The sequence below is a fragment of the Microchirus variegatus genome (genome assembly GCF_963457635.1).
Source record: "Microchirus variegatus genome assembly, chromosome: 5".
Taxonomy (NCBI): Eukaryota; Metazoa; Chordata; class Actinopteri; order Pleuronectiformes; family Soleidae; genus Microchirus; species Microchirus variegatus.
The window spans coordinates 8,334,834-8,362,632 of NC_139806.1; the positions used below are offsets into that span (position 1 = coordinate 8,334,834).

A 27,799-nucleotide genomic window follows, 5' to 3' on the forward strand; every position below is an offset into this window, starting at 1 on the left:
CAATATCTGGATTTTTTGGATATAAAGTGTTGTGGAAATGATCTGCTGCTGGTGAAGAAGGAGAACTTCTGCCGGGCGACAAAGTTTTTATTTCCGTTGCAAGGAAAATGTCAATCTTCACAGGAATTTGACGTCTCCATCGTCCCTCGCTCATCTCTGTCCTCTGTCTCTCCCCTCAGCGGATCAGCACTGCGAGCGGCGACGGCAGACACTACTGCTACCCCCACTTCACCTGTGCCGTGGACACGGAGAACATCCGGCGGGTGTTCAACGACTGCCGGGACATCATCCAGAGAATGCACCTGCGGCAGTACGAACTCTTGTGATGGGAGACCGTCTCCGTCAGCCCCGTCTTGTTTTTCCTCCACCATTGTGCATCCTTGACAAAACCCCACCTCCTCCTCCTCCTCCTCCTCCTCCTCCTGCACCTGAACCTCCACCCTCCTCCTCCTCCTCCCTTAAGAAACCCTCAATGAACCCTGACCACCCCTCCTGTCGAGGACTATGAAGTACTACTGAAGTGTGTCAAATACTCTTCCTCTTCTTAACTTCTTAGCTTTTTGTACTTCTTTTTTTTTTTTTCTCTGAGAACGATTCATCCCCATTTCACCGATGTAAAAGGAAGGATGGGGGACAAAGTTGTTGCGTGCCGCTTCTTCTTCTTCTTTTTTTTTCTTTTACTCGTTCCTTTTTAAATGCCTTGATTTTTGTCATTCCACTAAGCCTTGGGCTACCTCCTTTTTTTCTCCCCCTGCCCTCCTCCTCCCCCCTTATGTCCTTCTGTTTTTTGGCTTTGTCATTGGACCTGGACTGGTGGGTGTGGCTACATAAAACACACCTACAGGACCTCAGTGTAGAGGCAGTGTGTGTTCGTGTGTGTTTGTGTGTGTGTGGTGACGAGCAGGAGGAATGCCATGTGAGCGAGCGCGTGTGAATGTTTGTGCGTCACCTGCTGGATAAAGCCGGCATCACCACCATTACATTCTCCCCCATTTTTTTTTATTTTTATTTTTTCCTTTCACGTCGCCCTCTCCGAGCCGCTTCTTCTCTCCAAGCGGAAAAAGACGACTGGACGCTGAAGACGATGAGGGGAGGGTGCCGAGTGGATGAAGAAATAAATGCACTTTGCATCAGGTTCCTTAATAATTTTTCTTTTCCTTTTTTTCTTTTTTTTTTGGTTGTTGTTGTTGTTTTTTCTCCAGAGGAAGCATACACACAATGTAGCATCACAATATTTATTACCCTGTCACGACGTTAGCTTGCCGAGCTGCAGGGTGGACCGAGCGGCCGAGAGACGTGTGGAGCGAGAGATTTACACGATGACAGGAAATCCGACGAAGGCGACGGCGATGAAGGATTTTAATGAAGGAAAAGGGGACTGAGCTCTCTGCACCTTAGCCCTGCTGCCTCCACGGACTCGGACCTGCCTCCTTTTTTTTCCCACACAAACCATCCTTTTAGCTTAGAGATACTGATGGGAGGGGGAGGGGGAGGGGAAGGGGAGGGTTGGGGAGAGATAAAAATGTATTGTTCTTTTTTTTTTTTTTTTTGTTAACTTGTACACTGTGCAAGGTTGAATTATCCTGTACAGACTGTAAAATGTAATATTATTTTGTACAACTTAATTGAAAGAAAAACAAATCTACTTGTAGATCTTTGTGCCTTGATTATGGCTGTACCTGTAAATGAGCTCAGATGTAAGTATGTTTTCGACTGCGCTGTACAGCTTGATGTCAAACTCTATCGGCAGCGGAAGACTGCGGGTAGGGGACTTTCTCTGTAGAGTTTAGTTTTTTCTGGTTTATAAAAAAAAAGGAAATGCTGTTTAGTAAAAAATAAAAAATAGGGAAAAAATCCTAAAAACCTGTATACATTATGCAAATTAACCACTTACCTGCAGTGAAGACCAGATGTTGCAGCGCCATGCCTTTTTTTTTTTCCTTTCTTTTATTGGTTTTAATTTTTCCCTCCTTTTTATTTTTGTTTAAGTTTTTGAATTTCACAGCTTTAAAGAAACATTGGCAATCCATTGAGAAGTGTCCAAATTGCAACCTGGTGTTGTTTTAATAAGAACCAACATTTCTTTTTCTTTTTTTTTTCCCTTTTCTTTTTTTCGATATGAAGCGTGTCTGAGATCTGTACTGATGTGCGTGCCTGTGCGCATGTGTACGTAAAAACAAACATAGACTCACAGACGCATTTGTGTGTGCGCGTGCGTGCGTGCGTGAGGGCGCGTGAGTGTGCGTTGTGTGTAAAATTTTATAAATGTATGTACATGTAAATTTATAGGTATATATAAATATATATGTACAATTATACATGTTTAATTATGTGTGTGCCTAGGTGTACATACCTATGTATGTATACGGTAAATATGTATACATACACACATAGGGAAGCATGTTTAGAATGGAGATGAATAAATGAGCGCGTGCAATATTAGTAATTCTTTGGTCCTTTGGAGCCATAACAATGGCACAGGCACTATGAATGTGTGAGCAGCACCCAACAAGACAAGCTCTTCTCCTTGTACAAACAGCATCAGCCTTTTCTTCTGCTACAGTACACGTCTATCCCCAAAAGAGAGTGAACTGACTGGAGGTGCAAAAACCTTGTTTGGCCTGGGAGGATGATTAAATGACATTTTTATTTTCTTTAAATAAAGAGGCACATTAGAGGACTTTGCTTTATTTCCACCTTGGTGTCCAGTTGTGTCCACGTTTGTTGCCGTGTTTTTTGCCTTTCTTTGTTTTTTTGGGGCGGATTTTCTTTTGTGGTGCTGAAGATGCAGTCGCATGAAGGGGTTTCCTATATACGCGCAACACGCCTGGTGGCCATTTTATTAGGGCACATTCATAGAAATAATCTTAGAGGGGTGGATTTAGCCTGCTGATGTCACTCTTGTGTCACTTTTGAATGTTGAAATGTTCATCATCGCATTGAAACCTTTGTCAAATGGGTTGCTGAGTAAGCCGATCAGCTCCACACGACTCAGTGTTTCTTTAAATACCGGCTTCTGTCGACTGGCGACACTTCCCCGCTGCACACAGGAAGTGATTTGTTTCATGTCAAGACAGTCAAATAGTGATGTGTGATGGCTGCGAACAGGTTGGAGTATGACTGAAAAGCCAAAGAAGCCATAAAAAGTTGTAAAGTTCTGCTGTTCAAACCCGTTTGATAGAGTAAAAGCACCGTCCACCCCCCACTATAACACTTCACAGAGCCTGTTTTGTATGATAGTACAGATGTTTAAAAGCCAATTCTGGACATTGGCATCTTATAATTGCTTTCATAAAGCAGTAAATACAGTTTATGAGCATCATTGTACAGCTATATAGATGCATCACATTGAATTTTAATTATATTTATAGTCTTAAAATGCCTTATAGTCACATGGTTCATAGAAAGTATTATGAAAAGTATTAAGAATTATGAACATATTTATAATGTGTTGTGACGTGCATGTATTCATAGCTAACGAAGCCTGGGATGCCAATAAACCATCCCTCCACAGGTCTCAGAAGGCCTGGAAAGTCAGCATTATGTGACAACTTCACCCTGTACCCAAAGGTAATGTGGCCTCTGTAGTGAAGTCACCTCATCAGCTGTTATCTACAAATGTCCAGGTTCTCACATGATGCTCCTTAGCAGCAGGCCAGTTTGGGTGGAATCCCTTACATCGACTCAAGTCCACAACACACGGCTACAAGCAAGAGAATGCAAGGCTGGTGATGGAATTCAGGGACTCCTCTGATAGCACAGTGACAGACATGCAGGTGAAAGTAGCATCTGGAAGGAAATGTGGAGGGGGCGAGGAGGTGTAGAAGGTGTTAAGTGTGCATTTGGTCTCTCTGGGTGTCTACAGGACTACTGAAACTAAGCTAAGTATCCCTTCAATATGTTTTTTCTTTTTTGACTTTTTTGTTTAGTTAAGGTGAAAGTTTGTTGCTGCTATGTAAGGTTATCATGTCTGCTAAGTTAAGGTGAAAGTTGTTATTGTTGCTGTTTGACTAAGTTTCTCTCGAGCCATCACCACCAGCAGGTGTGAAGTTTCATTGATTACAGGGGTGTGGCCAACACAGCTGTAACCAACCAGCTTCTACTCTGGTATTTTAAAAAGCAGCAAGCAGTTTGAAGCGGCAGCCTCTTCAGACGAAGACTCAGACGACAAAGATTAAGGAGTCTAAGAAGGTAGATGACATGCGCTCTTCTTTCTCCACCCCACCTCCTGATCTCGCCTTTCCACCAACCACAAATTCATCTCCTTCTCTATCCTCTTTTATCCTCTATCTCAAGATCAAGCTCTTTCCCACTGACCCTACTCTCATCCTATCTTCAAAACCGAACAACATGTCCTCTTACTACTGGGGTCCCTCAGGGTTCTGACCTGGGCCCTCTCCTCTTCTCTCTGTACACCAACTCTCTTGGTTCTGTTATTCCCCCTCATGGTTTTTCCTATCACAGCTCAGCCTATTCTCATGAAAGATTCGTACTGAAAGCTACAAAAGGCAATGCACGGTATTTCCGTATGCTTTCGCCCATAATTTTCACCACGGAGACGTGGTCAAGTGACGATGCGATATATCCCCTACACCTGTCCCTTTCTCTAACCGTACCCGTCGCCATAACCATAACAGTAACCGTAACGCAAGGTAGATACCTGAAAAATCTCTGTAATAACTGAGAAACGGAAGATAATCCGTTCACCGAATGCATGCGCACTCACGCTTCACTTGCACTTCAGATGGTGGTGCTGGTGTCATTGGATCTGGATTTTCCAAACCAGAAGGCGGCACAGGTTCTAGTCCAGGCGCTTGTCATCTCACTCTTGGGCTACTGCAACTCCCTCCTTGGCTGGTCTCACTGCCTGTGCCATTTGACCTCTGCTGCCCGACTGGTCTTCATTGTAAGTCGCTTTGGATAAAAGTGTCTGCTAAATGACATGTAACATGTAAATAGACTGCAACATCAGGAGATGGTGGGCAGTGGTCTGGGAGTCCAGACAAGGATGGCTGGGGTGACCCACCCATCTTTTGGTCCAGAGCAACCAATTTTGTTGCCTCTGATGTGATCAGGATGGGGCCCAAGGCCAACAGGGAAGATGGACAACATGCAAGGATGTCACGAGCCGAGCGATCAGCTGGTCAGAAGTAAGTGCCTCAGGCTTAGCTCAGCTTTCTTAAAAGGGCAACATACTACACCCTACCCAGCCCCAGAAATCTCCACCAGTTGGTTACGACAAAGCAAAGCCGTGACCTCTCTGGAACCTCCTCCTCTCAGCACGTCCTCTCAGGCTGCAAAGCCCTGCTCAGATTCAGGGTCAGTTCAGATGGCGACACAACCAGGTGCTCAGGAGGTTTGGCCAAAGTGGTGGAGGAGAGACCAGCAGAGAATGCACTTCCAAACACCAACAGGAGACCAACATCTAACCTGTTAACAGCAGAGATGGAGTGGCATATTTCATTGTCCAAGGGAGATCTGCAGCACCACGTGAAGACCAGATTTGGTGTTATGAATTGGCTGTGAAGCTCTATACTGTGGAAGTGGAAGCTCAAGGCTTTGTTGGGGGCTCAACAAAATGCCTCCTGAAAAGACCTTGGACTACAGCGAGCCAAACTCCACAAGGCCACTAAGTAAATATCAGAGGAGGTGGAGAAGGCAAGTTTCTGTCTTTGATTGAGAAGACACAACCAGTTAATAACACACTAATGGCAGGGGGTAGCAGGGGAGACTTCCTTGTTCACTTCCCAGAAGATGTTCCAGGATAAGGGGTAAAACATCAAGTAGAGGTGCTCCCCAACTGATGACCCTGCAGTTACCAACTGTGGTATGCGGTCTGGCTTAGTCCTGACTCAGGGAAACGGACGTCCCTGCCATGCATAGTCCTCCATGGGCACTGGTGGATAACTCATGGTGTTTGTGAAGTGTCCTGACATTCTCAGAGTTGTAATACATTCTAATAACATTATACTCACAATGCGATTAGACGTTGGGTGCAAATCCTTGTCAATGCATTATAAGCTGCTTATAAGTCATTATATGCAGGATGACTTGCAGGACTTATAAAGGTTCCACCTGGAACCCTTTTGGAGGGTCCCACCAAGAACCCTTTTAAAACCCTTTATTCAGGAAAGGTGTTCTCTGGATCCAAATGGTTCTTACAGGAACCATTAGTGTTACCAAGAACCCTTGAAAAACCCTTTTTTTGGGAAAGGGTTTTTCAGAAGCAAATGGTTGCAGGTAGAACCTCAGCCCTTGTAGAAGGAACCTTTTGGAACCCTTATTTCTTAGAGTGTATATAAAGAAATGTAGAGGACTTATAACCAGGCTGCGATTTATAGGGGGGATAGAGGCGATTTCCCCCCTCTGGTTTTCCTATCCCTATCTCTGCTAAATTAATTTTATCTCCGGTGGGGACAAGGACCCCCCCCCCCCCCTTGATGTGATGGATGCAACTTAACTGATGGTACATAAACTCTTAGTTTAAACTCTTAATCTAACGATCTTCAAACAGGGTCACAGGCAATGACAACATGTAAGACTTGTGATGGGTTCAAGGACAACTGGAAACTCGGAATTTCAATTTGCACAACTGTTCATTTTGGTTTAAACAAGTCAGTGGGGTTTTTCCGAGTTGTGGGTTGTTTTGAACACATCATCATAGACTGAAAACAATATAAAACTAAATTAAAATACTACATTTTGACACATCCGCACCCCCCTCTTGATGCCAGGACACTCTGCTTATAACTACGGCAGTTTGAATATTTACATTTAAAAAACACTGAAACCGATGCATTGATTAGTAAACATGTTTGAGTTGAGACTCCAATTCAAATATGTTTTCCCTAAATTCCAATTCTTTCAACAAAGCTTTATCATGAGATATTTGCCGTAACCCTAACCCTACTGACGGATGTGCAGCTTCAAAGTTAAGATTTAGTTCTTTCCGGACTCAAAAACGCGTCTTAATACTCTTTTTTATTTATGTACAGTTCATCAGAAATGTTTTCAACAGTTTGGCAAAAAAAACAAAAAACAAAATCCTCACAAACATTTGGCACAAAATGTCAGCAATAAATACATATATTCAGATGTGCTTCATAAAAACAGGAGTTGACCTGATGGACGATCAGATGACGACAACAACGACAAAGTGTTTACAGCAGATCACAGTTAATCATCAGAGTGACAGAGACATAAATTAGCAGCTCACTTACATGTGACTGTACCACCTTCAAATAAGAGCTACTTGTTCCATTTGTAATAAGTGATTCTGAAAGTCCCCCCATATTTGGCCCACATAAAAACAGCAGAATAGTCCTTTAAAGACATTTAAAATCCATATTCAAGTCCTTCACAGTGCCAAAAAAACACGATTGGAGATGGTACGAACGGACGTCTTTGCCCCGCTCTGAGGAGGAAAGTCACATTTGCGAATCCTCACATCGAGTTTTCTGTGAACTGCCCACTTCGTAGTTGTGTCCTGCCAGCCCACAGAGGTGCACTCTGGGTAACGTAGTTCACAGGGACTTGTGCTTGCCCAGCAGACAGAGGCTGGAGCACTGCAGCAGGCCTTTCATCCACATACAGTGAGCCAGGACCAGCAGCATCAGGCCGGCGCCGGCCGAGCAGTACACGCCGATCACCGTGCTCTCCTCGGGCAGGAAACACTTGGACAGAGTGTAACTGTCAGGTGACACAGACGCCTGCGGAGAAAAGGAGCAAATAAACAGGAGAATAGTGAGGGTTAGAAGTCACCATCAGTGTTAATAACAGTGTGTAAGAAGTAAGGATGAGTACAATAGGACCCCGGTTGGAACAAGGGCCTTTCTGCAAGGAATTTGCATTTTCTCCCCGTGTGTGTGTGTTGGTTTTCTCCGGCTTCCTCCCACAGTCCAAAAACATGCAGATTAGGGGATTAGGTAAATTGGTCACTCTAAATTAACCGTAGGTGTGAGAGTGTGAGTAAATGGTTGTTTGTCTCTATGTGTATCCCTGCAATGGACTGGCAAACTGTCCAGGGTGTACCCCACACCTATCGCCCTATGTCAGCTGAGATAGGCACAGCACCCCCTGCCACCCTCCTGTGGAGGATAAAGTGGTAGATGATGGATGGATGGATGGACATAGGAAAGAGAAACGTGCAAAACCCGATACAATCCTGTTTATCGAATGCTTCACCAAACACAGCATTTTAGCTGAGTGGTGTTGTGGCCTGTTTATCTCTTTTACACAGCTGGAGAGTTATATCTTTGTAATTGTTTGACATGTTGAGGTGCGGGCCCGCGGTTGGTGTAGTGCTTAGCACTCTTGCCTTTGCAGCAAGAAGACCCGGGTTCCTGGGTTTGAGCCCCGTTTGGAACAACTTCGGAACAAGGGCCTTACTGCAAGGAGTTTGCATGTTCTCCCCGTGTGTGTGTGGGTAAGTGGCCCAGCGGTGGACTGGCGAACTGTCCAGGGTGTACCCCGCCTATCGCCCCAAAGTTGAGATAGGCACAGCACCCCCCATGACAGGATAAAGCGGTAGATAATGGATGGATGGATGTTGAGGTGCTAAATGCGTGAGGGTATGAATAAGACTTCATTATCTGTCATTAACCTTGTTCTTTCTCTCACTCGTTTGTGTCTTTCCGTCCTGTCCTCTGTCTCTTTCTGTCCTCATCTTGCAGGCTGCAGGATCCAGATCCAGTTTATTAGGACTACGATTCGTATCGTATCATTGCCATTATTATTATTATGCGATAATTAAAGTTGATATCAGTATCATTCTCTTATCAACAGTCGTTGCTGCTGCCTGTAATGACTTGTAATTGTAGTTCTACACACTAAGAAATCAAAGTACAAGACTGTACGTAAAAAGGTACAAATGCTTTGTCGCTCCAGTTGCACTCTATCAGGGTACACACTGAGAAAGGTACAGTGCTTGTACCATGATAGGATACAACTGGAGCGGCAGCAAAAGGCACAGTCTCATACTTTGATTTCTTAGTGTGTATAAACATGTCATCACTGATTCAGAACTGTCTTGTCTAAACTGATTGTGTCTCGCTTCTGTCTCCCATTTGTCCTTTCACCCCAACCTGTCGAGGCAGATGGCCGTACATCTTTGAATCAAGTTCTGTCAGAGTTTTCTTCAGTAAAAATTTAGTTTTCCCTCCTCTCCACTGAGGCCTATAGTGCTTGCTCATTGTGTGAATTGTTGTGTTTCTCTGCCTCGAGATAACGTACGCTGTGATTTTGGTGCTACACAAATAAACTGAAGTGAATTGAAATGAATCAGCACAAATGTGTTGTTCACAGTTTCGTGGTTTAAAACATGTAAAAAGACTGTACTGTAGTAATAATAATTGATTATGTTTCTGTTAATATCAGCAGAGGTGACGGCCAAACTCACACACACATTATGTAACATTGTAGTGAGGACACTGATTTTTCCTAGCCACTTGACCTTAAAAATAACCAAACACAGTTATTCTCACACTTACCCTAAACCCTTAGTCTTAAAGGTGCATTATGTAATAAATCTAAAGCAACTGGCCATAAAATCCTCCTAATATGTCACAGAGACTCAGGAATAATATTCATATAACAAACTGAACTCACCAACAACAACAGTACAGACAAAATATTTGCATTAAAAAAAATATTTTGTAGACTGCAAATCATGTTTATGTTTTGAAATCATGTTTTGGCATGTGGCGCCACCTACGGCCGTCTACCAATCATTGCAGTCAGTAGAGTCTCAGCTACCGAGCAACCACGGGTTGCCAGTTATGTCAGAAAACAAAACTTAAAGACCTCGGTATTTTGAATTTGAATGTAGTAACCGTTGTTGGCCACATTCTTACATATGGCATCTATTGACTATTGAATAGGAATTGTCATGAAATGCCACAGTCACAGAGTGGCCACTTGGGGGCAGCAGCAGCAGTAACATAAAAAAAAGTGGACACAAAAAATTCCTCAGAGTCACATAAGTATGTTTGTGTCAGTGTTTAATCATTAAATGATGAAAACCCTTTGGTTCTCGTTCATAAACGTGAGGGAAAGACCAAATGAATGAACCAGCAAACAAAGAACAACGTCCTCTCTGGTGTGTGAGGGCCAAAAAAAGAAAAGAATGAATGAATAAATAAATGTATTTTGGATGTCTTTTCATATCCATATGTGGGTGAATCATTCCACGCCGTGTTGTGACTCACCAGGATGAAGCTGGGGTTGTTCCTGTTCCTCCAGCTGAACGACGGCACGCTGATCTCCGGGTACTTGTTGTCATGGAGAACCTCGCATCCGCTGTGGGTGTGTCCGCTCAGGATGAGGCGGGGCTTGAACAAATGCAGCAGCTGAGGAGAAGAAGAAGAAGAAGAAGAAACTGGTGTCATCGCTTTCATCTGACTGTAGACACTGTGTGTGTGTGTGTGTGTGTGTGTGTGTGTGTGTGTGTGTGTGTGTGTGTGTGTGTGTGTGTGTGTGTGTGTGTGTGTGTGTGTGTGTGTGTGTGTGTGTGTGTGTGTGTGGAGACTGCAGCGTACTCACCCTCTGTGAGGCCTCCTTAGACAACACGTCATACTTCTCTCTGAACAGCAGGTGGCGCTCTTCGGGCGGTGCAGCGTCCTGTCCTGTGCAGCCGGCGTCGCTCACTCTGTACAGAGGATAGTGCTGGAGAGACAGAGTCATTGAGAGGAACATGATAGTACAGTTTATTTTGAAGTCTGTGTGCAGTTTTTATGTCACAGAATAAATGGGACGGATTCAGGGATTTAGGGATGGGATTTTTTTTTAAGTGTCTGATACCGATATTGGTCCGATATAAGTCATTTCAGACCATTTTTGAACTCATGAAGCTGTGTTAACAACACATTTCAAAGACATTGTGTCACAAATATTGTTCTCCCCAAAAGGAAGAAATAAAGAGCCCAAACATGACTCTTTTTATTGACAGCCTGTGCATAATGACGCATGTGATACATAGGATTTTTGGATGTTTTTATCTGTCCAATATCAAATCCAGTGATTTTTGAACAGTATCTGACCGATACCATTCCGTCGCTGCAGTGTTTTCAGTTCATGTGCCGTTTCCCTAAAGTGAAATGCAAACTAATTACACCGTGTGGTGAAATGTGGTCACTTTTAAATGCACCATTTCAACAGTTCTGTTGAGTAAAGTGACTTCTTCTCACTTTTGTGATTTACCTGTAACATGATGGGGGACGAGGGAGGAAAGAGCTGCGAGCCGTCACAGCCGTCCGATGCTCCGGCGCCAGACTGCGAGCTCTGCAGAGAAAGACAACACAACAGACGGTGTCTCCTCAAAACATTTCGTAGCACTCCAGTTTGTGGAGTTAGCACGGTCAAATGTATTGATCTAGCACATTTAAAGTGCTTTATATCAAACTACTATCAAACAAACTATTTAGTAGGACAATTTCAAAATAAAAGTCACAATAACAATTAATTTATGATGCAAAAAGATCAAGAATAACTCACATTATAACTAACATTATAACATGAAATGGACTGGAGGGCCGCATGTGGCCCAGGGGCCGTGGCTTAAATGAAGTTAAGGGAAGCAATCAAATAAAAATAAAGATGAAGTCACCAAATAAAATGAGTAAAAACACAGCAATGGAAAGATAAAAAATCTCTTTAAAAGATCTGGTTTGACAAATAAAAGGATTTCAGTTTTCTTTACTTTGAGCCTTTAAATAAATGAAAATCCAATTCTTTAATGATTTAACTGAGTCTGTGTTTGCACGAAACAGAAATAGAAGGAAAAACACTGCAAACAGCTGCTCTGAGAACAGCTGAGGCTTAGATTCAAAAGTTGCTGAGGCACGAGTTTGTGTTTCATTTGCTGTCGTTCTTCACACAACTCTCTCCACACACACACAGACCCTGAATGCACCGCTCCAGGTGCTGACAGTGCGACTTAAAGACACTTCCTCTCACCTGAAGGGAACAGTTGAGGTCTTTGGAGAGTTTGATCAGCTCCTTCTCCACTGACTGGCAGATGGGGCAGCCGTCGCCGTGCAGAGCCACGCTGTTCACCAGCAGGAAGCTGACGAGAGAGAACAACGACAGTGACTCCATCACACCACCAGGAAGAGCATGCAATGTCCACCGGGTTCTGAACCGGCAACACTCTCGCTCTGAATGAGTAGCAGAGACTCCTGCTGTAAAAAGTGGTTTCACTGGTTTAAATTTGACTGTTTGATCGTCCACGTTAAAATAACATGAGTATACTGGATTTATTACACAGTATTTCACCTCAAATTGATTTTTAATCTATACTGAAGTCATCAAATCTGAAAAATAGACATTAATAGAAGTTGATTTATGCTGGAAACACTAACACACTGTTATGGTGGTAGCAGTTTTTCTTCCACTTACACAGATTGTACGGGGGTAAACTGTACAAAAACAGCCAGATGAAATGATTTCTGCCAGTTATTTCCTCATATTTTTGGAGCTAATATGAATGCATGTCTTCAGCTTTAACCAGGTTCACGGCGTGAACAAAGGGGGCCACTGTGCTTTGTAATTTGTGCAGAACATCACTAGAAATCACTGTCATCTTGAATAAAAGCACTCTTTTCCTGCTGCTGCAGACAGACAGACAGACAGATACTCAGACAGACAGATACTCAGACAGACTCGGGGACGTTCAGCCTGTGCTGAGTCACATGTATGTCCTGCCGAGTCATGTTTATTACGTGTCATCACTCACTTCACTCCCTTTTTGGTGACAATCCTGGTGGAGGAAGCGTTGAAGACCTTCTCGAAGCGCTGCAGCTTGAACCAGTCCATCCTGCGGGGAGACACACACACACACACACACATTTTCATATCTGTCTGTCACACAGTGTTACACAAGAGTCTCACTTCCTGTTTGAGGAGACGCTGCATGTCCACATCATCGTCATCATCCCACGTTTCTGAATCACAGACATGAAACCACTAAACTGTGTTGTGTTTTTTTTCCTCTTTGCTTCGTGTCATATTTGCTTTCACTGCGGCGTCCCCCGTCCCCCTGAGAAATTAACGCTCACTGTCTCCAAACGAAAGAAATCGTCACACGCAGTGGACGGACAAAACTAACGCAACATCACTGCAATCTACTGCAATCTCACACACACACACACAGACACAACAGTCAAAACACACAGGCTCAAACATCACCATTTTACCACTGTGTTACAAACCACTTTGACAAATTTGAATACATAAAGAAATCTCTGAAATTGCTCGGAAATGGGTAAATGTGAACACTCATGCACATAAATGTATTACCGAGCCCCTTACCCTAACCCACACGTGTCAAACTCAAGGCCCGGGGGCCGGATGTGGCCCGCCACGCCATTTTATGTGGCCCGCTGTTCTTAAGAAATCTGTGTTAAAATAGGTCTATGCTGCTTTAAGGCGTGCGTTGACCATTAACTACATTTCCCACAATGCATGACGATTGCGTTACCCGCAAAGTGACGGCATCCCGCCACTAGATCGCAGTGTATCACTGTATTTGCGTCATTCGACGAGTGACTGGGTTTCATCTATACTGCATCATATTTCTAACTTGAATAAGTAATAAATACAGAAACTTATTTAGCAATATGTTACGGAGTAGTTATCTTCATTTTACATTATATTTGGTTACATTTAGTAACATTTATTCTGTATGACAGTTACATCTGGCCCTTTGAGGGTAGCCATTATGCTGATGTGGCCCTTGGTGAAAATTAGTTTAACACCCCTGTCCTTACCATAACCATTACAACCAAATGCCTTACCCTTACAACCACTAACCCTAAAACCAGGTCTTAACCCTGAAAAAAGCCCTTTAATGCTGTGAGGACCAGCCACAATGTTCTCACTCCATATGGTTTCCATGATCTTGGGTCCTCACAAAAAAAACCCCACTGGTTTCCATGATTCAACCATAAATTACTACTGGCCTAATCTTAATCCTAATCCTGAACCTAACTTTGACCTAATTTTTAAAACATGTCTGTACCTGAAAATGCAGTCATTTAGATTATGGGGACTACATTTTTGTCCACACAAGGAAGACAAGTCCCCATAATGTGACTGTGTAAACAGATTTAGGTCCCCAAAACATAAGGAATACCAGACACACACACACATACATTCTTGTACAGCATTCTTAGTGAGGCATAATGCATTCCCTTGCGAAGTCTCACAATACACAAATACCTAATACCTTTACCTAGATCTAACCTAAACCTAATTCTAATTCTAACAACAACCTTAAGACCAGGTTTTGACCCTGAAGAAACCCTTTAAAATTGTGAGGACCAGACAAAGTGTCCTCACTCCGCAAGGTTTATACAATCTCTGGTCCTCACAAAGACTAATACAAGAACACACACACACACACACACTGGTTTCCACGACTTCAGAGGGCATTGCATTGACTTACATTAATTTCCAATACCACATGTCTTCATCTTAAAATGTAGTCATTTACGTTATAAGGGCCTGATTTTTGTCCCAATAAGGAAGACGAGTCCCCATTGTGTGACTGTGTAAACAGATTTCGGTCCCCACAACATAAGGAATACCACACACACACACACACACACACACACACACACCCCCATTCTTGTACAGCATTATTAGTAAGGGAGACTGCATAATGCATTCCCTTGCCCTTAAGGTAACGCTAACCCAAACCCTCACAAATAAATACCTAATGCCTTAACCGAGACCTAAAACTTAAAGTTGTGACACCAAACTGTCCTCAAAGAACAGATTAGCTCGGAAAAATTTGCTCTTTCATATATGGGACGTTTCACTTTTTTCGGTGTAGAACATTTGGGTAATTTGACTTGAATTTCCATGTTACAAAAGTTATGAATTATTCGCTACATTATCATTTTAGCCGTTGCACGTGATGTTGCTTTCTTTCCATGCAGCAGCAGCAGCAGCAGCAGCAGCAGCAGCAGCAGCAGCAGCAGCAGCAGCAGCAGCCAAACATGTTGCACACGTGAGAGGCAAAGGTGTGTTAAAATATTTGGCTCAAACTCAACAACTGATTATAGTTGTGTCATTGGAATAAGAAACTGTACCTGGGAACACACACGACAAATAAACTGCCTGTAAAGTGAGTTTCACAGGTCAAAAATCAGCTTTTTGTTTGTCAATCAAAACATGACAAAATGGTGAGTTTTTCAGGAATAAGGAGGCTCGTGTGTGGCTGTTTTTGTCTTATCCTATAAATAAATCCAATTAAAGGACAAATACCAACAACACAATCCTAACATTATCAGTATTATGGTCTTTAAATTCACTCACATATACAGTGCCTAATATACCTGAAAACCAGAAAATTGTGTGTTTGTTGTGGACGAATCGCCTGCATAAGAACATATACCAGGTACTGTTGTTAATGGAAAAGCAAAGAAAAATGTGCCGAGGCGAGTCGTGCAGGGACCATGTAGTGGAAAAGCAGCAATACCGGGCCGTCCCCTGAAAGGGCCTGACCCCTAGTTTGTCCACTGACCTCCAGTGTCACCCTGGCTGTTAAATGAGTAAAGTTCCCTCTCAGTGGATCATCATCAAATCATTTCTCAAAGGTTTTTCAACGTGAACAAAGTCCTTTTATTGCTTTTGTATGAGGCCGCTCCCATGGAGGCCGATAACAAAACCTCTTCACATCAAATTAAGACACAAACAAATGATTGTTGTCTACACAGTCCTGTCACCAGGGCGTTGAGTAACACTTCATCATATCAGAGGTATTCTGAAGTTCAATTCTTCTTCTTCTTCTTCTTCTTCTGTCAGGACTCTTGCAAAAACAACCTCACGGCTGTTGGTTCAGGCAGAATTTGCAGAGCTGTTATGTTAAACATTGAAAACAATAAAAGCTCGCTCTTACTCATAATGGAAGCCAATGTCGTGGTTTCCAACCAGCACAACCAGTTCTGTGTCAGCGGAGTGTCTGAACATCCTGTGGAAGCGGCGCACGTCGTCCTCCCAATGCTGCGGAGACACAACGACAACACAACGACAACACAAGACTCAGCTGAAGCAGCAACCGATGTACAACCTTTTTAACATCAACAGCGGTTACACCGGGAGTGAAGTGACACACTGACTTTGCCCAGTGAGAAATGGACACATTTGAGCCACTTGACAAAAGAAGATGTCTGACATCAGACAAACACACAGAAGAGTGGCTGATCCACTGCTGCCTCCATCACTCACTTCTAATGTGCTGTACACAAACGTCTGTGTTTGAAAGCCTTTGTTTGGCATAAAAAGCACAAAGATTTCCTGTATTGACTTTGGTGCAGGAGCATTCATGCTTTGGTTTACCGTCGGAAAAAGCTCTTTAAAGCCTCTTTCGCACAGAAATGTGTGGCTATACCAAGGATTTTTAAACCCCTGTGTCACTTAAAGATATATGCCAGAAACACAATGAAGCTCAGTGATAATGTTGTTGTTATTATTTTGCATCTTTGACTGCGTGCTGTGCCAAGTAAAAAAAGTAAGGTTCCCTAAAAACATGAAGACGACAAAGAAGAAATGAACTCAAGTCAATAAAAAACCCGGATTACCCGGATTAAACGGGTCAAAAACCCATAAATAAACAGGTCTTTTGACTAGAGAGAGCTTGACATTACATTACGACTTAAAGGTGCTATACGTAAGAATGTGGCCAAAAACGGTTACTACATTCAAATTCAATATACCGAGGTCTTTTAGGTTTTGTTTTCTGACGTAACAGGCAACACGCTGAGACTCTACTGACTGCAATGATTGGTAGGTGGCGCCACATGCCAAAACATGAATTGCAGTTTGCAAAAGATTTTTTTTAATGCAAATATTTTGTCTGTACTGTTGTTGTTGGTGAGTTCACTTTGTTATATGAACATTATTCCTGAATCTCTGTGACATTTTCGGAGGATTTTATGGCCAGTTGCTTTAGATTTATTACATAATGCACCTTTAAATATCCTCACAAATGTCTTCGGCAGGCTAAACTAACCTTTTGATAAGTGGCTGAAATGTGTCTTTCCCTGTGTCCATGTGTGAGTGAGAACAAACCCCCCGTCATCACGTCCATATGGGCCTCTGTAGGGATTATCAACGGGCCGACAATATGGGTCGTAAGCGGGTTTGTGCCTGGTTTCCATGGTGACCCCTCGTATGTTTGCCCACACGGGCTTCCCATGTGAGGCCCGTGTTACTGAAAGCATATGGGACCTGCTTAATCTGCCCACTTTGTGCCCAATTAGCGTGGAAAGTGTACGAAGTGGGCAAACACGGGTGGAGCCATATCGCCTTTTGGCATTTTGGCTGCTTTTTTTTTTCCATGACTATGTTAAAACATAAGACTGTGCTATATAGTGTGTCTGATATCCTTTTTTTTCTCAGCACAATCTATCCACAATCTGATGATAAAAGTGCTCAAAATGTTTAAAATCCGGATGGAATTTGTGAAATTGTGAAACAATAAATATGCAATATAAAATAATAAAATATACTATTTAAAACCTGAAGATGTGACCTTATACACACACGCCCCCCAGGATGTCCATATAAGGAGTTGTGTATTATTCCCATGGCAATTTACCATGGGTGCACCTGCAGCACATACCATGCCATGTGAGCACTGAGGGTTAAATGAATGGTCAGCTATTACCACAACTATTATTAATCCATTTGAGTGTGTTTTCTGATTGTTTTTATCTTCTCAAATGTGAATATTTTCTGGTTTCTTCGCTCCATAGAAGAAAGAAATCATCGAGAACATCCACGTTTTGGTGGACACAGACTGAACAAGTCGACAGGATACTGAATCCTTACATGGTCTTAGAAGAGTCCTGTTTCACGTTGAGGTCTGTACCTGTGCGCTGAATGTTCAACTACCTCACCACAACCATATTTTTAAATGAAATGAAATCACTTTAACATGAAAAACAACGGCCTCCTCCTGAGCTCAGCTGCTTCTGTTTCAGACTCCAGATTCAATTGTGCACCTGCAGGCTCTGCAGCCGCACACAGGAGACCTTTAATTACACCAGAGCTGTGGCTTTACATGATGTTGTTCACTCTGATGTGACTAAACGACTCGCTGGCGCCGCTTGTTATTATCACTCAAACCATATTAGTCGATCATTTGAATATCATTCGAATCATCAGTTCAGATATTTGCTCGTTCCAGCCTCTCCGATATGACTTATATATAACAATAATATGTTATTGTTGTGTTGTGGGAATGTTGTATTATTATTGACTGGTTTCTAGTATGTTTGAGCTTTTTTCGCCTGCTGTTTTTATGACAAAAAGACATAATAAAAACCAAACGAGAACATTTGATTTCTTTCCGTCTCTGGAAATGTGAGCCCTGTGTTCCTGCCAAAGTCCATGGAATACAGATGAGCTGCAAACCTTTGTCCAAGTGTAAAAATGAACGAGGAAGCGAAAACAAAATAAAAGGGAAGAGGAACACAGTGTGCTGCTGCTGGAGTTTTTTTTTTACACCGTGTCAACACTTGTTTACTGCTTTATAAAAGCTTTCTGTCTGAGTTGATGAAGTGATGGTGGATGAAACACAGATGCTGCTGCTGTTGTTTTCCCACAGATCCTGCAGCTTCTGGGCCTGTTTGTTACTACATGGTAATAATGTTGTCGTTGTAGATGATGATGATGATGATGATGATGATGATGCATCTGCATCAGCATGAACAAACACTGTGGCTTTGCAGAGTATAGGTGGTGGTGGTGGTTGGTGGTGGGGGCTAAATGTGGAAGTCTACGTTACCTTCTGCGAGCTCCACTTGCCTTCGTCGAAGATGTCCCCGAGAATGAAGACGATCTCGGGCCTGAGCAGCCACAGCGCGGTCTGGAAAGCTCGCTCCATCTGCCATTCCCTGCGCGTGCGGACAACACAGTTCAGCGTCGTTTCTTGTTTATGTTTACAAAATCAATCCAGGGATGATGGGATGGATGAAAAAAAAAATGAAAAAGCAAAATGATCTCTCTTTTTTGTTGTATTTTTTTTTTTTTTACCTCCTCAGCTTGTCGAACCAGTGCCCCCCCACGGCTCCCAGCAGGTGCGTGTCCGACAGAACCATCGCACGGACGGCTGTGTCCTGCGCGGGGCGGCCGTCCGTGCCCTCGGTGCCTGCCCGGCCATGGCTGGTCTTCGGCCAGGCGCACTGCAGGATGGCCGGGAAGTAGATGAGATACTCGCAGAAAAAGAACGCGCCGCCGACCACGACAATCAGCAGCAGCGCCACCATCCATCTGACGCTAAACCTCGGCATTTCTTTGTTATTCTGGGTCGTCGATGCCCTGAAGTGGCGCACTGGTGCCGATGGAGCGGTCCATGAGGCATCTTCTCCTCCTCCAGACCCGACGCTTCAGGTCTCCAGCCGTGTGATGCTCATGGCAAGTTCAGCGCGAGGAGAACAGAAGGAAAACCTTGCAAAGTCCAAATGAGTCGAAATGTGACGGAAATAAACGAAAGAGAAACAAAATGCAACAATGTCCTCTGATGGTAAAGAGGGAGCCGAGCCACGGAAGCAACAGCAGCAGCAGCAGCAGCAGCAACCAGCCACTGGTTTACATGTACAGCATCTCTGTGCTCACTATGGTCAAGCTACAAATAACACTTCCTCTGCTGGGTTTCAAAATAAAATACCAATATATGTCCTCTTAATGTGACTTGTACTGAATGTTGTACTTTATGAATTATGCAAACCAGGTTAATTGTGAACAGACGTCTCTACCGATTGGTAGAGGCCTGTATCTGAAATACTGTAGAGTGTAATTTAAAAAAAAAGATTGTTGTTATTGTTATCATAAGTGAATAAAAAATGCAAAGAAAAATGTTTTCCTTTGCTTTTTTCTTGGTGCGTACCTTAAAGGGGTAAATGTGTATGTAACAAAGTACTCTGTTACTGTACTTAAGTACAACATTCACGTATCTGCACAAGTAACTTTTACTTTTACTCCACTACGTTTCCTCTAACTGTCTTTGTTGCTCATTACTACCAAATAAAATCAGAAGAAGAAGAGTTGGTATTATGGTCTGTATTCATGTAGATCAGGGGTGTCAAACTCATTTTCACTGAATAAATGTAACTAAATGTAACCAAATATAATGTAAAATAAAGGTAACTACTCTCTTACTTTCTGCATTTATTACTTTTTTCACTCGTCGCATGATGCATATACAATGTTATACTGCGATCTAGTGGCGGTACCGTCACTTTGCGGGTAACGCAATCGCCATGCATTGTGGGAAATGTAGTTTATGGTCAACGCACGCCTTAAAGCAACATATACCTATTTTAACACATATTTTTAAGACCAATTAATCACTCGTGGGCCACATAAAATGACGTGGCGGGCCACATCTGGCCCCCGGGCCTTGAGTTTGACACGTGATGTAGAGCTTTTCTAGTCTTGATGAGCTGATCCACACTTCAACATGGGGTTAAGTGTCTTGCTCAAGGACACGTGTAGACTAGCAGAGCCAGGAATTGACCAAACAACATTCCCATTGAAAGACAACAAAGTACAGTAAATGTCATATACTTTAAGAGTACTTTTACCCAAGTATCCGTTACTAGAGTTCCTTTCTACTTCTGCAGTGCCTGATAAGATGCACCCTTGCAACTTTGTTTCCTACCCTTCCAAACAAAAAATGATGCCTTAATGAAATTCCCTATTTCTACTTCCCTGATATTTGGTGTAAAGGACGAGAACGTGGGAAAATGATATACAAGTGTAAACAATGTTTAAAATATCTGAGCCAAAACGGACCAAAGCTTCACAGAGCTTTTATTTTCCACAGCTGAAATTAAACTAAATCAATTGTTTGAATTAGAGAGAAAGCACTCTAGAACGCAGTCTTTTGCCAAGGAAACTCAGCTTATATATAATTATTCGGCCTTCTCCAAAGTTATCAGCTCCCAGTCCTGAGCACAAGCCTAAACAACTCGGTGCCTGCCACAACTATCTAATCACAGCACTGGCACCAGTCTGTTTTCTGCAGAATTTCGTCTCTTCATGTTTTCACTGAGCCTGACTGGACACGACTGCACAGTCCTCCTCAAGGTCAGCTCCATGCATCAGCAGAGAAAGCACCTTTAAATCTCCTAACTCTGGGACTCTGACAGAGGATGCCCGACTTTTAACCTACTTGTTTATGTTCGGATTGTCTCAGTTCTCCTCAGATCTGAGCTGCTTCCAATAAAGCTTCTCAACTTAACTCATCTGTGACTCCAGGAAAACTCCATCAAATAATCAAATCTCTGCAACACATGTCAAGTGAATTCACTTCCATATCATGCAACGTTCACAACTTATTTTTCTTTGTTTATTTGGTTTAAAATCCTGAATCCATATACATTGTAGTGGAGCAGAAGTTACACACATGAAAACAGAGGACAGAGGGAATGCAGCTTTAAAGCAAGAAGCATACAACTTCCTGTTGCTTTCTTGCTCACACCTGTTAGCTTGACTACACTTTTATTCTCTTTGTCAAAGAGGAGACAAGACAGAGAAACACTTCCAACTAAAAGTTATTTTTTAAAAGCCATGCAATTAGTAAATCTGATAAATATCATCTGTTTGATAAATCTGATCAGTGATCAGAAGATCTGGCATCAGTCCACACAAACAAAGGGTTTAGGAAGATAAAAGTGCTTAAAAGAGCATTTTTTTCCTTATTCTGTTCTATTCTATCCTGAAATGCAGTGACCTTATGTGTGCAGCCGCCTGCCAACAGAGGAACAGCGAGGAGTTTTACACAGGAAACATCCAACCACGCACATCACTGCCTTCATTTTTGTCTTCTGGGTTAGGGTTAACCTGCTAAACTAGTCGGTTTGCAACAGCCTTGACGTGCATGCATGCTCCAGAAGAGAAGACAGTTTCACGCCCTTTGCTTGTGTCCTCGTTCTGACCCAGGGAGAAAAAAAAAGAAAAAGAAAGACACATGTTTTGTTTTGTTTTGTTTTGTTGTTTCAGCCGCAGCAGGAAACGCTCGGCGTATGATTTCTGACTCTGAAAATGAGGAATTTGGAGAAGTGAAAATTTTTTGCAGAAAACAGCAGAAACAGCAGCAGATAGAGAGAAAGAGAGAGAGAGAGAAACTGACACATGGTGATTAAATGGAAAGGCATCCGCGCTCCCATACGTCAGCTCCATGTGATCATGAATGAGCATTTCTGTCTCTGGAGACTGAAAAGGGGCTTGAGACGCTGCTCTTTGCTCCAGATGTGTGGCTTCACTCCACTCACAAGAATTTGACTTGCACATTTTTATAGGGGGTTTCACATCAAAACAAAACACAAACTTGTGATTAAAAGAAAACAAAGCTGTGAATCTGGAGCTTCACAGAGACAGAATTTACAATATTTTATGTCACAAATCCCGCATCCATTCACACGCAGGGTCGTGACTGGATTATAACCTCACATCAGGGGAAAATCCCTGGGGTTAAATATTTTCACTGCAGTTTCCATTATTATTATTATTATTATTATTATCAGTCAAGTGACAATCATGACAATTAACCAGACTGATCAGACCTGTTTAAAACACATTTAAAAACACAATTTTAGTCAGTCTTTGTAACCTTACATTAAGTATTGTTGGTCATAAGAAGGCTCAGTGTTTTGTGTATATTTCCTGCCCTCTGTGTTTGATCTTTATGCATCTAAAAAAAAATATTGAGAGCAACAAAATGATTGGACGTGATCCCATTGGCTCACACTGGAGTTTCTATGAGCCTCCCTCCTGCTGATTTTGACTCATAAACCATATGTAGTGTTACTCTTTGCACGTCTTATTTTATATTCTGCACAACAATAGTGTTCTATGTAATCCTCTGTCCTTAAACTGCATCAATAAAGTATAATCTAATCTCATTTAATCCCCCCCCCCCCTATTACCGTGACAAGTGAAAGCAGCACAGGCCCATTTCCATTTCACTATTTACATATTAAGAGAATAAAAGCATCCTGTTAGTGGATAAAGGAAGCATTGTGGAAAACCATGGTGTTGCATTAGTCTGAGTGGTTTTCCCTCAGACGCCGAAGCACGAGTTATATAATGTGACGTGGGAAGCGAACCAACGCACCGCAGGTGCATTTAAATGAGTGACTTGTGCTCATGTGCTGCTCAAACAAAGTTTCCCCCTAATGAAAATGACTTTAGTGACGTGAGTTAACTTGAGTATGAAGCTGAAATTAATTGACCATTAATTGTTTTACGCATGTCAGGTTCATTTGACTTGAAAGCTGTGTTTTGCACTATCAAGTGTAGTTTTTTATGATGTTTTAACATGTAATGTATAGCTATAACTCTGCACAGTGCAGCAACTCTGTGCTGCACTGTGGAGCCAAGAATAGAACTTTACACAGACTTCATGGACTTGGCGACAGTGTCCCAAAAGACATGGTTTTCGGATACCGTTGCCCTCGCTTGCACTCTCCTGTGTTTTATGGACAAAGTGGAGCTCCACGAGACAACAATTCCAGGAATTTAGTGCATTGTGACGTCCCAATGAGTGCGGAAGTCAACATCGCGTCTTTTATCTCCTGTACTTAGACTGAGGAGGACCACAAATACATGAGCGAGTCATTTTTTTTCACACTTTGCCGACTGATAGGTCCTCCAGAATCCCAAATATACAGATTTAAATGATTAAAAAGGTTTTGCATAATATTTTGCATTTAAATAATAATAATAAAAATGATATTAAAAGCACAAGAATGAAAAAGAAAAGACAAAGTTGAAAACCTAACAACATTAAAAGCAGCCATGAAGAGATTTGAGGTAAAGAGTGAGTTCCAGAGGGAGGGGATGTAATGGCTCTGTCTACCCAGGTTTTGTGTTGGGTCCTGGGTCCTGTGAGGTAAGAGAGAGGGGCCTGGCTATGGAGGATTTCACTAAAACAAGGGTCTGCATCAGTCCATACTTACTCAGCCTCATATTCCACTCTGGTGCATCTCCACCAGGTGTTTGCCCTCATTTGTATTCCTGTGAGTTGTACAGGTGTGACCTCATTTACCTCGCTACCATCTCATCCAGGCCAACTAGAAATACTCCCCAGTCACTGAATGCAACCAAAGGGAGTGTCGATGCATAGACGTGTGCTAAAGTCTGGAGACCGTCCGGAGTAGCCGTGTGTGTGTGAATACAAATGTCTGCAGAATTCCCGGGAGATTCTCCTGCCAGCTATCATGGCCTAATCCCCCGGATTACGTCCGAGTGAGCTTGTGAGAATGCAGCAGGAGTTAACTCGAGCATCGTGCAGTCAGGCCAGGTACCAACTCCTCGTCTGCATCCTCCAGAGAGACGCTCCAGCTCCTGTAAATGTGTCTGCTTATAACAATCTCCAGCTGTGTTTTCCTTTTGTGAATAGCAAACCCCAGATTATGTCCATAGAATGTGTTTTTTTGGGACATTTTCTGTCTAAAAACAGCTGAAATCACCACAATAGATTTAAAACTACCTGTTTTGCTGTTGCTGATGTCATTATTCTGCTTCTGTTTGGTCTTGGTGAATATTATTTGTATGCTGTGTCCTTCATCTGAAAACAGGCTGTGTCTCAATTGTTAGATAACACACAGCGTATAATAGCAGCAGGTTGTGCCAAAGTGTGACTTGGCTAATGAACTGAACCATTAGGAACAATTATTTCAATAAAGCAAACAAAACTAGAGTTCATCAGTTTATTGCGTAACAACGGGGTCTCCATATGCACAGTTTTTCTCGATACCCAGGTTGAACCAGTTGCCTTTTCCTCCCTTGTAGGCACTGGTGACAATTCTGGCCCAGCCATGTTCACCCTGAAGACAAACAAAACCCATAGTATTTGGTCTGCAGGCAAGAAGCACAACATCAACTACTTCTTAAAATGCCTTCACTGCCATGTAGTGCAGTTAAGTGTGCACATTTTAGCCAAGGGCCTGCTGTACTGGCAGCAGGGTGTGGTGCAAAAAGAGGGAAAAACCAACCCAAAACTCTCCCCACGAGTTCCTGACAATCCAGTGCTCTGTGCCGTCGTCTGTCACGCCCCAACCAGCCACAGACACGATGTGATTTGGTAAAGACAGAGGGTGAAACTCTGAGAAAATCCCTCCAGCGTATCCTTCCAGGCCGCCGGTGGCCATCAGCGCACAACTGAAAGACAGAAGGGAGCTTCTGAAGTCCTTCAAGCTGCTGAGTCACATCTGAAACATGGTGTTTTTATTCCGTTTCATCTCATTTCTTTAAAATTTCACGAGAACACTTCTTGAATATAATTATGTTAACTTCTGGATGTGGAAACCAAGATCTGTGCTGCAACTTTAATGTGTCTTAGGCAGATTTACACATTTCATAATCGTCTTAATATTTTTTCATTCCTTAACTCATGCATTTTTTAAGGAATGATATTTTAATACCACATAATTTGACTAGTCTGACCTTTTTCTACATTTTCAAATTTGTAAAAAAGTTAATACTGTATGGAATTCATTTTAAGACTAAAATAAAGCTTTTACAGCCAAACCTTCAGTTGTTTTTATTCATCATCGCCACTACGACAGTGTGCAGGATATACTGACATCTAGTGGTGAAGTTTCATATTGCAACCAAATGAATCCCCATTGCAAACACAAGGGTAAAGAAAACACAGGGTGATACTACATTTAAATCATAGTTTTCAATTCCATTAAATTATATACAGTGTGTATTAAATCATGCATTGGATGCATTCACACTTCATACTACAAAAGTCTTAAAATTATATTTATTTTTCTTCATTTAAGAATAGCTCTGTGAGTCTCACTCACGTTTAACACATGTTGATGAAATGATGAAATTATTGTACCTGACAGGCCCGTTGGTGTAGATTTCAGCTTTCATCTTGTCTCTCCCGGACACTTTTCCATAGTCTCCCACTTTCCACAGAGTGTAATTCTTCACCAAGGAGCATGAATCAAAGAAGGAGCAGGTGCCACACTGGTTAAACAGCTCACACTCTGAGGATCAGCCAAACATATTCTTTAGAATGCCGTGCTGCAATGTTCAAACATGATATCTTTCGATGACGGGAAAAAGTGAATGTTTTACTTTGGTTTTTGGCTTGATAGTTGTTGCAGGTTTCGTCGGGGATGCCGCTCTCGTGCGCGTATGCGTAGACTCCCATGTGATCTCCACCGTGACAAGAGCCCGCCCTCCCACAGTCGATCACGTTCTGTACGGAGAGGTAGGCGGACGGCCACGCTCCTCCACGTTTGATGTTGATGCGGTCTTAAGACAAGAGAACACACAAAGATGACGAGGCTGAAACAGATGCAGTTTCTGTAACAGGTCTAATATCAGTTATTTACAAAATAACATGCAATAGATGTTCTGTATATATATTCTTTCCTCCCTCCCTGAGTTGTCATGGTTACCAGCTAATGCACTGGTGGCACCCATGGCCCAGCAGGAACCACAGTACTGGGGAATGTGCTGGTTCCTTGTGACGCTCACATAGTTCTTGCCCTGGATGTTCCTCCAGTCCCACGATGGAGGAAGGTCCGACACCTCGACATACTCGTGCGGCCGAGGCCCAGTCCTGAAATAAGTCAAGGCTTTATTCACTGAACAAGTCGATCTTCAGTTCAATATTATCCACTGTGTCAGGGATTTAAAACTAAGACGCAGCAGAGTCATTTGTGAGTGCACGTCTCTATGGTCACATGTACGTCGTTTACAATACGTGTGTCGAATTAGGCATTTCTAATGCGTTTATATTTCGAACATTAAGAGGAAAACCATGTCTTTATACCTCAGTTTAAATCGGTTCATGTTTGGACACTGCTTACTGTTCTAGTTATACAAAAACTTTTCCTAATTTTCTAATATTGAAATGTCATTTCCCTCTGAAATTATACCCACCCTCATTTGAAAATAGCAGCAATGACTTGTGCTGTTTGGTATTACCGCCATTTATATGTAACTAATCTACAATTACACACAGTTTTGATGTTTCTAATTTATTCACCTGGTTATTATTATTCATTATTAAATGATTATTATAAAGTAATAGTAGTTTGTATAACCTGTAATCTGCAGGTCTGGGTCTTATAATTGTGTATCTTCTTGTTCAATGAACAATTGGGAACTAAGACCTGGTCCTAATGATGCAGTCACATTTGAAGAACTAGTTAGGCTAATTCTAACATTATACTCTAAGGCAGAATGGTTTGTTTGGAATCTTTTTTAACAAAACAGTGGAACGTGCTTATCATTTTTCATAAGAATTTCTACAGATAACCAGACTGAGTTACTGAGTTTAAAGCTACTTTGATAGCATAACTGTAGTTAATCAGCATCTTCTGTAGTGCATTACTGCTCCTTTAAGTCAGGGAACAGTGACTCACTCACTCAGAGACAAACGTAAACAATAAGCCGACATGTAAATGTATATTATGTTGTTACTTACGTGACACCGTCCGGCCTCTCGTCTATGATAGGTTTATAACAAGGCTCTGATAAAAGTCGAGAAGTTTGTAAGGAAAACGACAATGATACTAAATAACAACAACACAGGAGAAGTGGAGCCGCTGAGGACGCCATGTTGGGTCCTGACTGTCCTCTCTCTCTCGAAGTCGCCCCCTGTCGACCAGAGCGACCACTACACCCTCCCTCCACTGAGTCTACCAGAGCAATAATATACACATATAAATGAATAAAATCTATATGTTTAGATTTAGTTTAACTGATTAATGCAGAATTACATGTTACAGTGTAATTAATAAGTTAACTGTCGCAGGTTTCT

The 27,799-nt window shown here is 42.4% G+C and overlaps 3 protein-coding genes across 4 annotated transcripts in view; 1 reads left to right on the top strand and 2 right to left on the bottom strand.

Annotated features, from left to right (window-relative positions):
* The window catches only part of gnal2 (guanine nucleotide binding protein (G protein), alpha activating activity polypeptide, olfactory type 2), a gene marked incomplete at both ends in the record, with an annotated part of 50,059 nt that extends 49,733 nt beyond the window's left edge, over window positions 1-326 (top strand). For both annotated transcript variants that reach the window (XM_083889827.1, XM_083889828.1), the window contains one exon: window positions 180-326. In XM_083889827.1, coding sequence (XP_083745953.1) covers window positions 180-326 — 147 coding nt within the window. The remainder of the gene's footprint in view (window positions 1-179) is intronic.
* Window positions 327-7,317: 6,991 nt separating this feature from the next.
* mppe1 (metallophosphoesterase 1) lies at window positions 7,318-19,295 on the bottom strand (the record flags this gene model as incomplete). The annotated part of the gene is made up of 9 exons (XM_083890056.1): window positions 7,318-7,709; window positions 10,206-10,346; window positions 10,540-10,662; window positions 11,197-11,277; window positions 11,953-12,061; window positions 12,731-12,811; window positions 15,899-16,002; window positions 18,791-18,899; window positions 19,039-19,295. The coding sequence occupies 9 exons, from the start codon at window positions 19,293-19,295 to the stop codon at window positions 7,524-7,526; spliced, it is 1,191 nt and encodes a 396-aa protein (XP_083746182.1). The 3' UTR covers window positions 7,318-7,523.
* Window positions 19,296-24,708: 5,413 nt separating this feature from the next.
* LOC310927873 (cathepsin Z) lies at window positions 24,709-27,608 on the bottom strand. The gene is made up of 6 exons (XM_083890279.1): window positions 27,464-27,608; window positions 26,430-26,593; window positions 26,104-26,283; window positions 25,862-26,012; window positions 25,005-25,170; window positions 24,709-24,836 (listed from the first exon to the last, which is right to left on the bottom strand). Exons 1-6 carry the CDS (start codon window positions 27,595-27,597, stop codon window positions 24,720-24,722), a joined length of 912 nt encoding a protein of 303 aa, XP_083746405.1. The 5' UTR covers window positions 27,598-27,608; the 3' UTR covers window positions 24,709-24,719.
* Between the last annotated feature and the right edge of the window lie 191 nt (window positions 27,609-27,799).

Bases quoted from the DNA above. Each gene is read 5' to 3' on its own strand.
- LOC310927873 (XM_083890279.1), bottom strand. From the start codon at position 27,597: ATGGCGTCCTCAGCGGCTCCACTTCTCCTGTGTTGTTGTTATTTAGTA. The intron at 26,594-27,463 runs GTAAGTAACAAC...GACTTATTTCAG, and splicing joins GAGAGGCCGGACGGTGTCAC to GACTGGGCCTCGGCCGCACG. The intron at 24,837-25,004 runs GTTGGTTTTTCC...GTTTGTCTTCAG, and splicing joins ACTCGTGGGGAGAGTTTTGG to GGTGAACATGGCTGGGCCAG.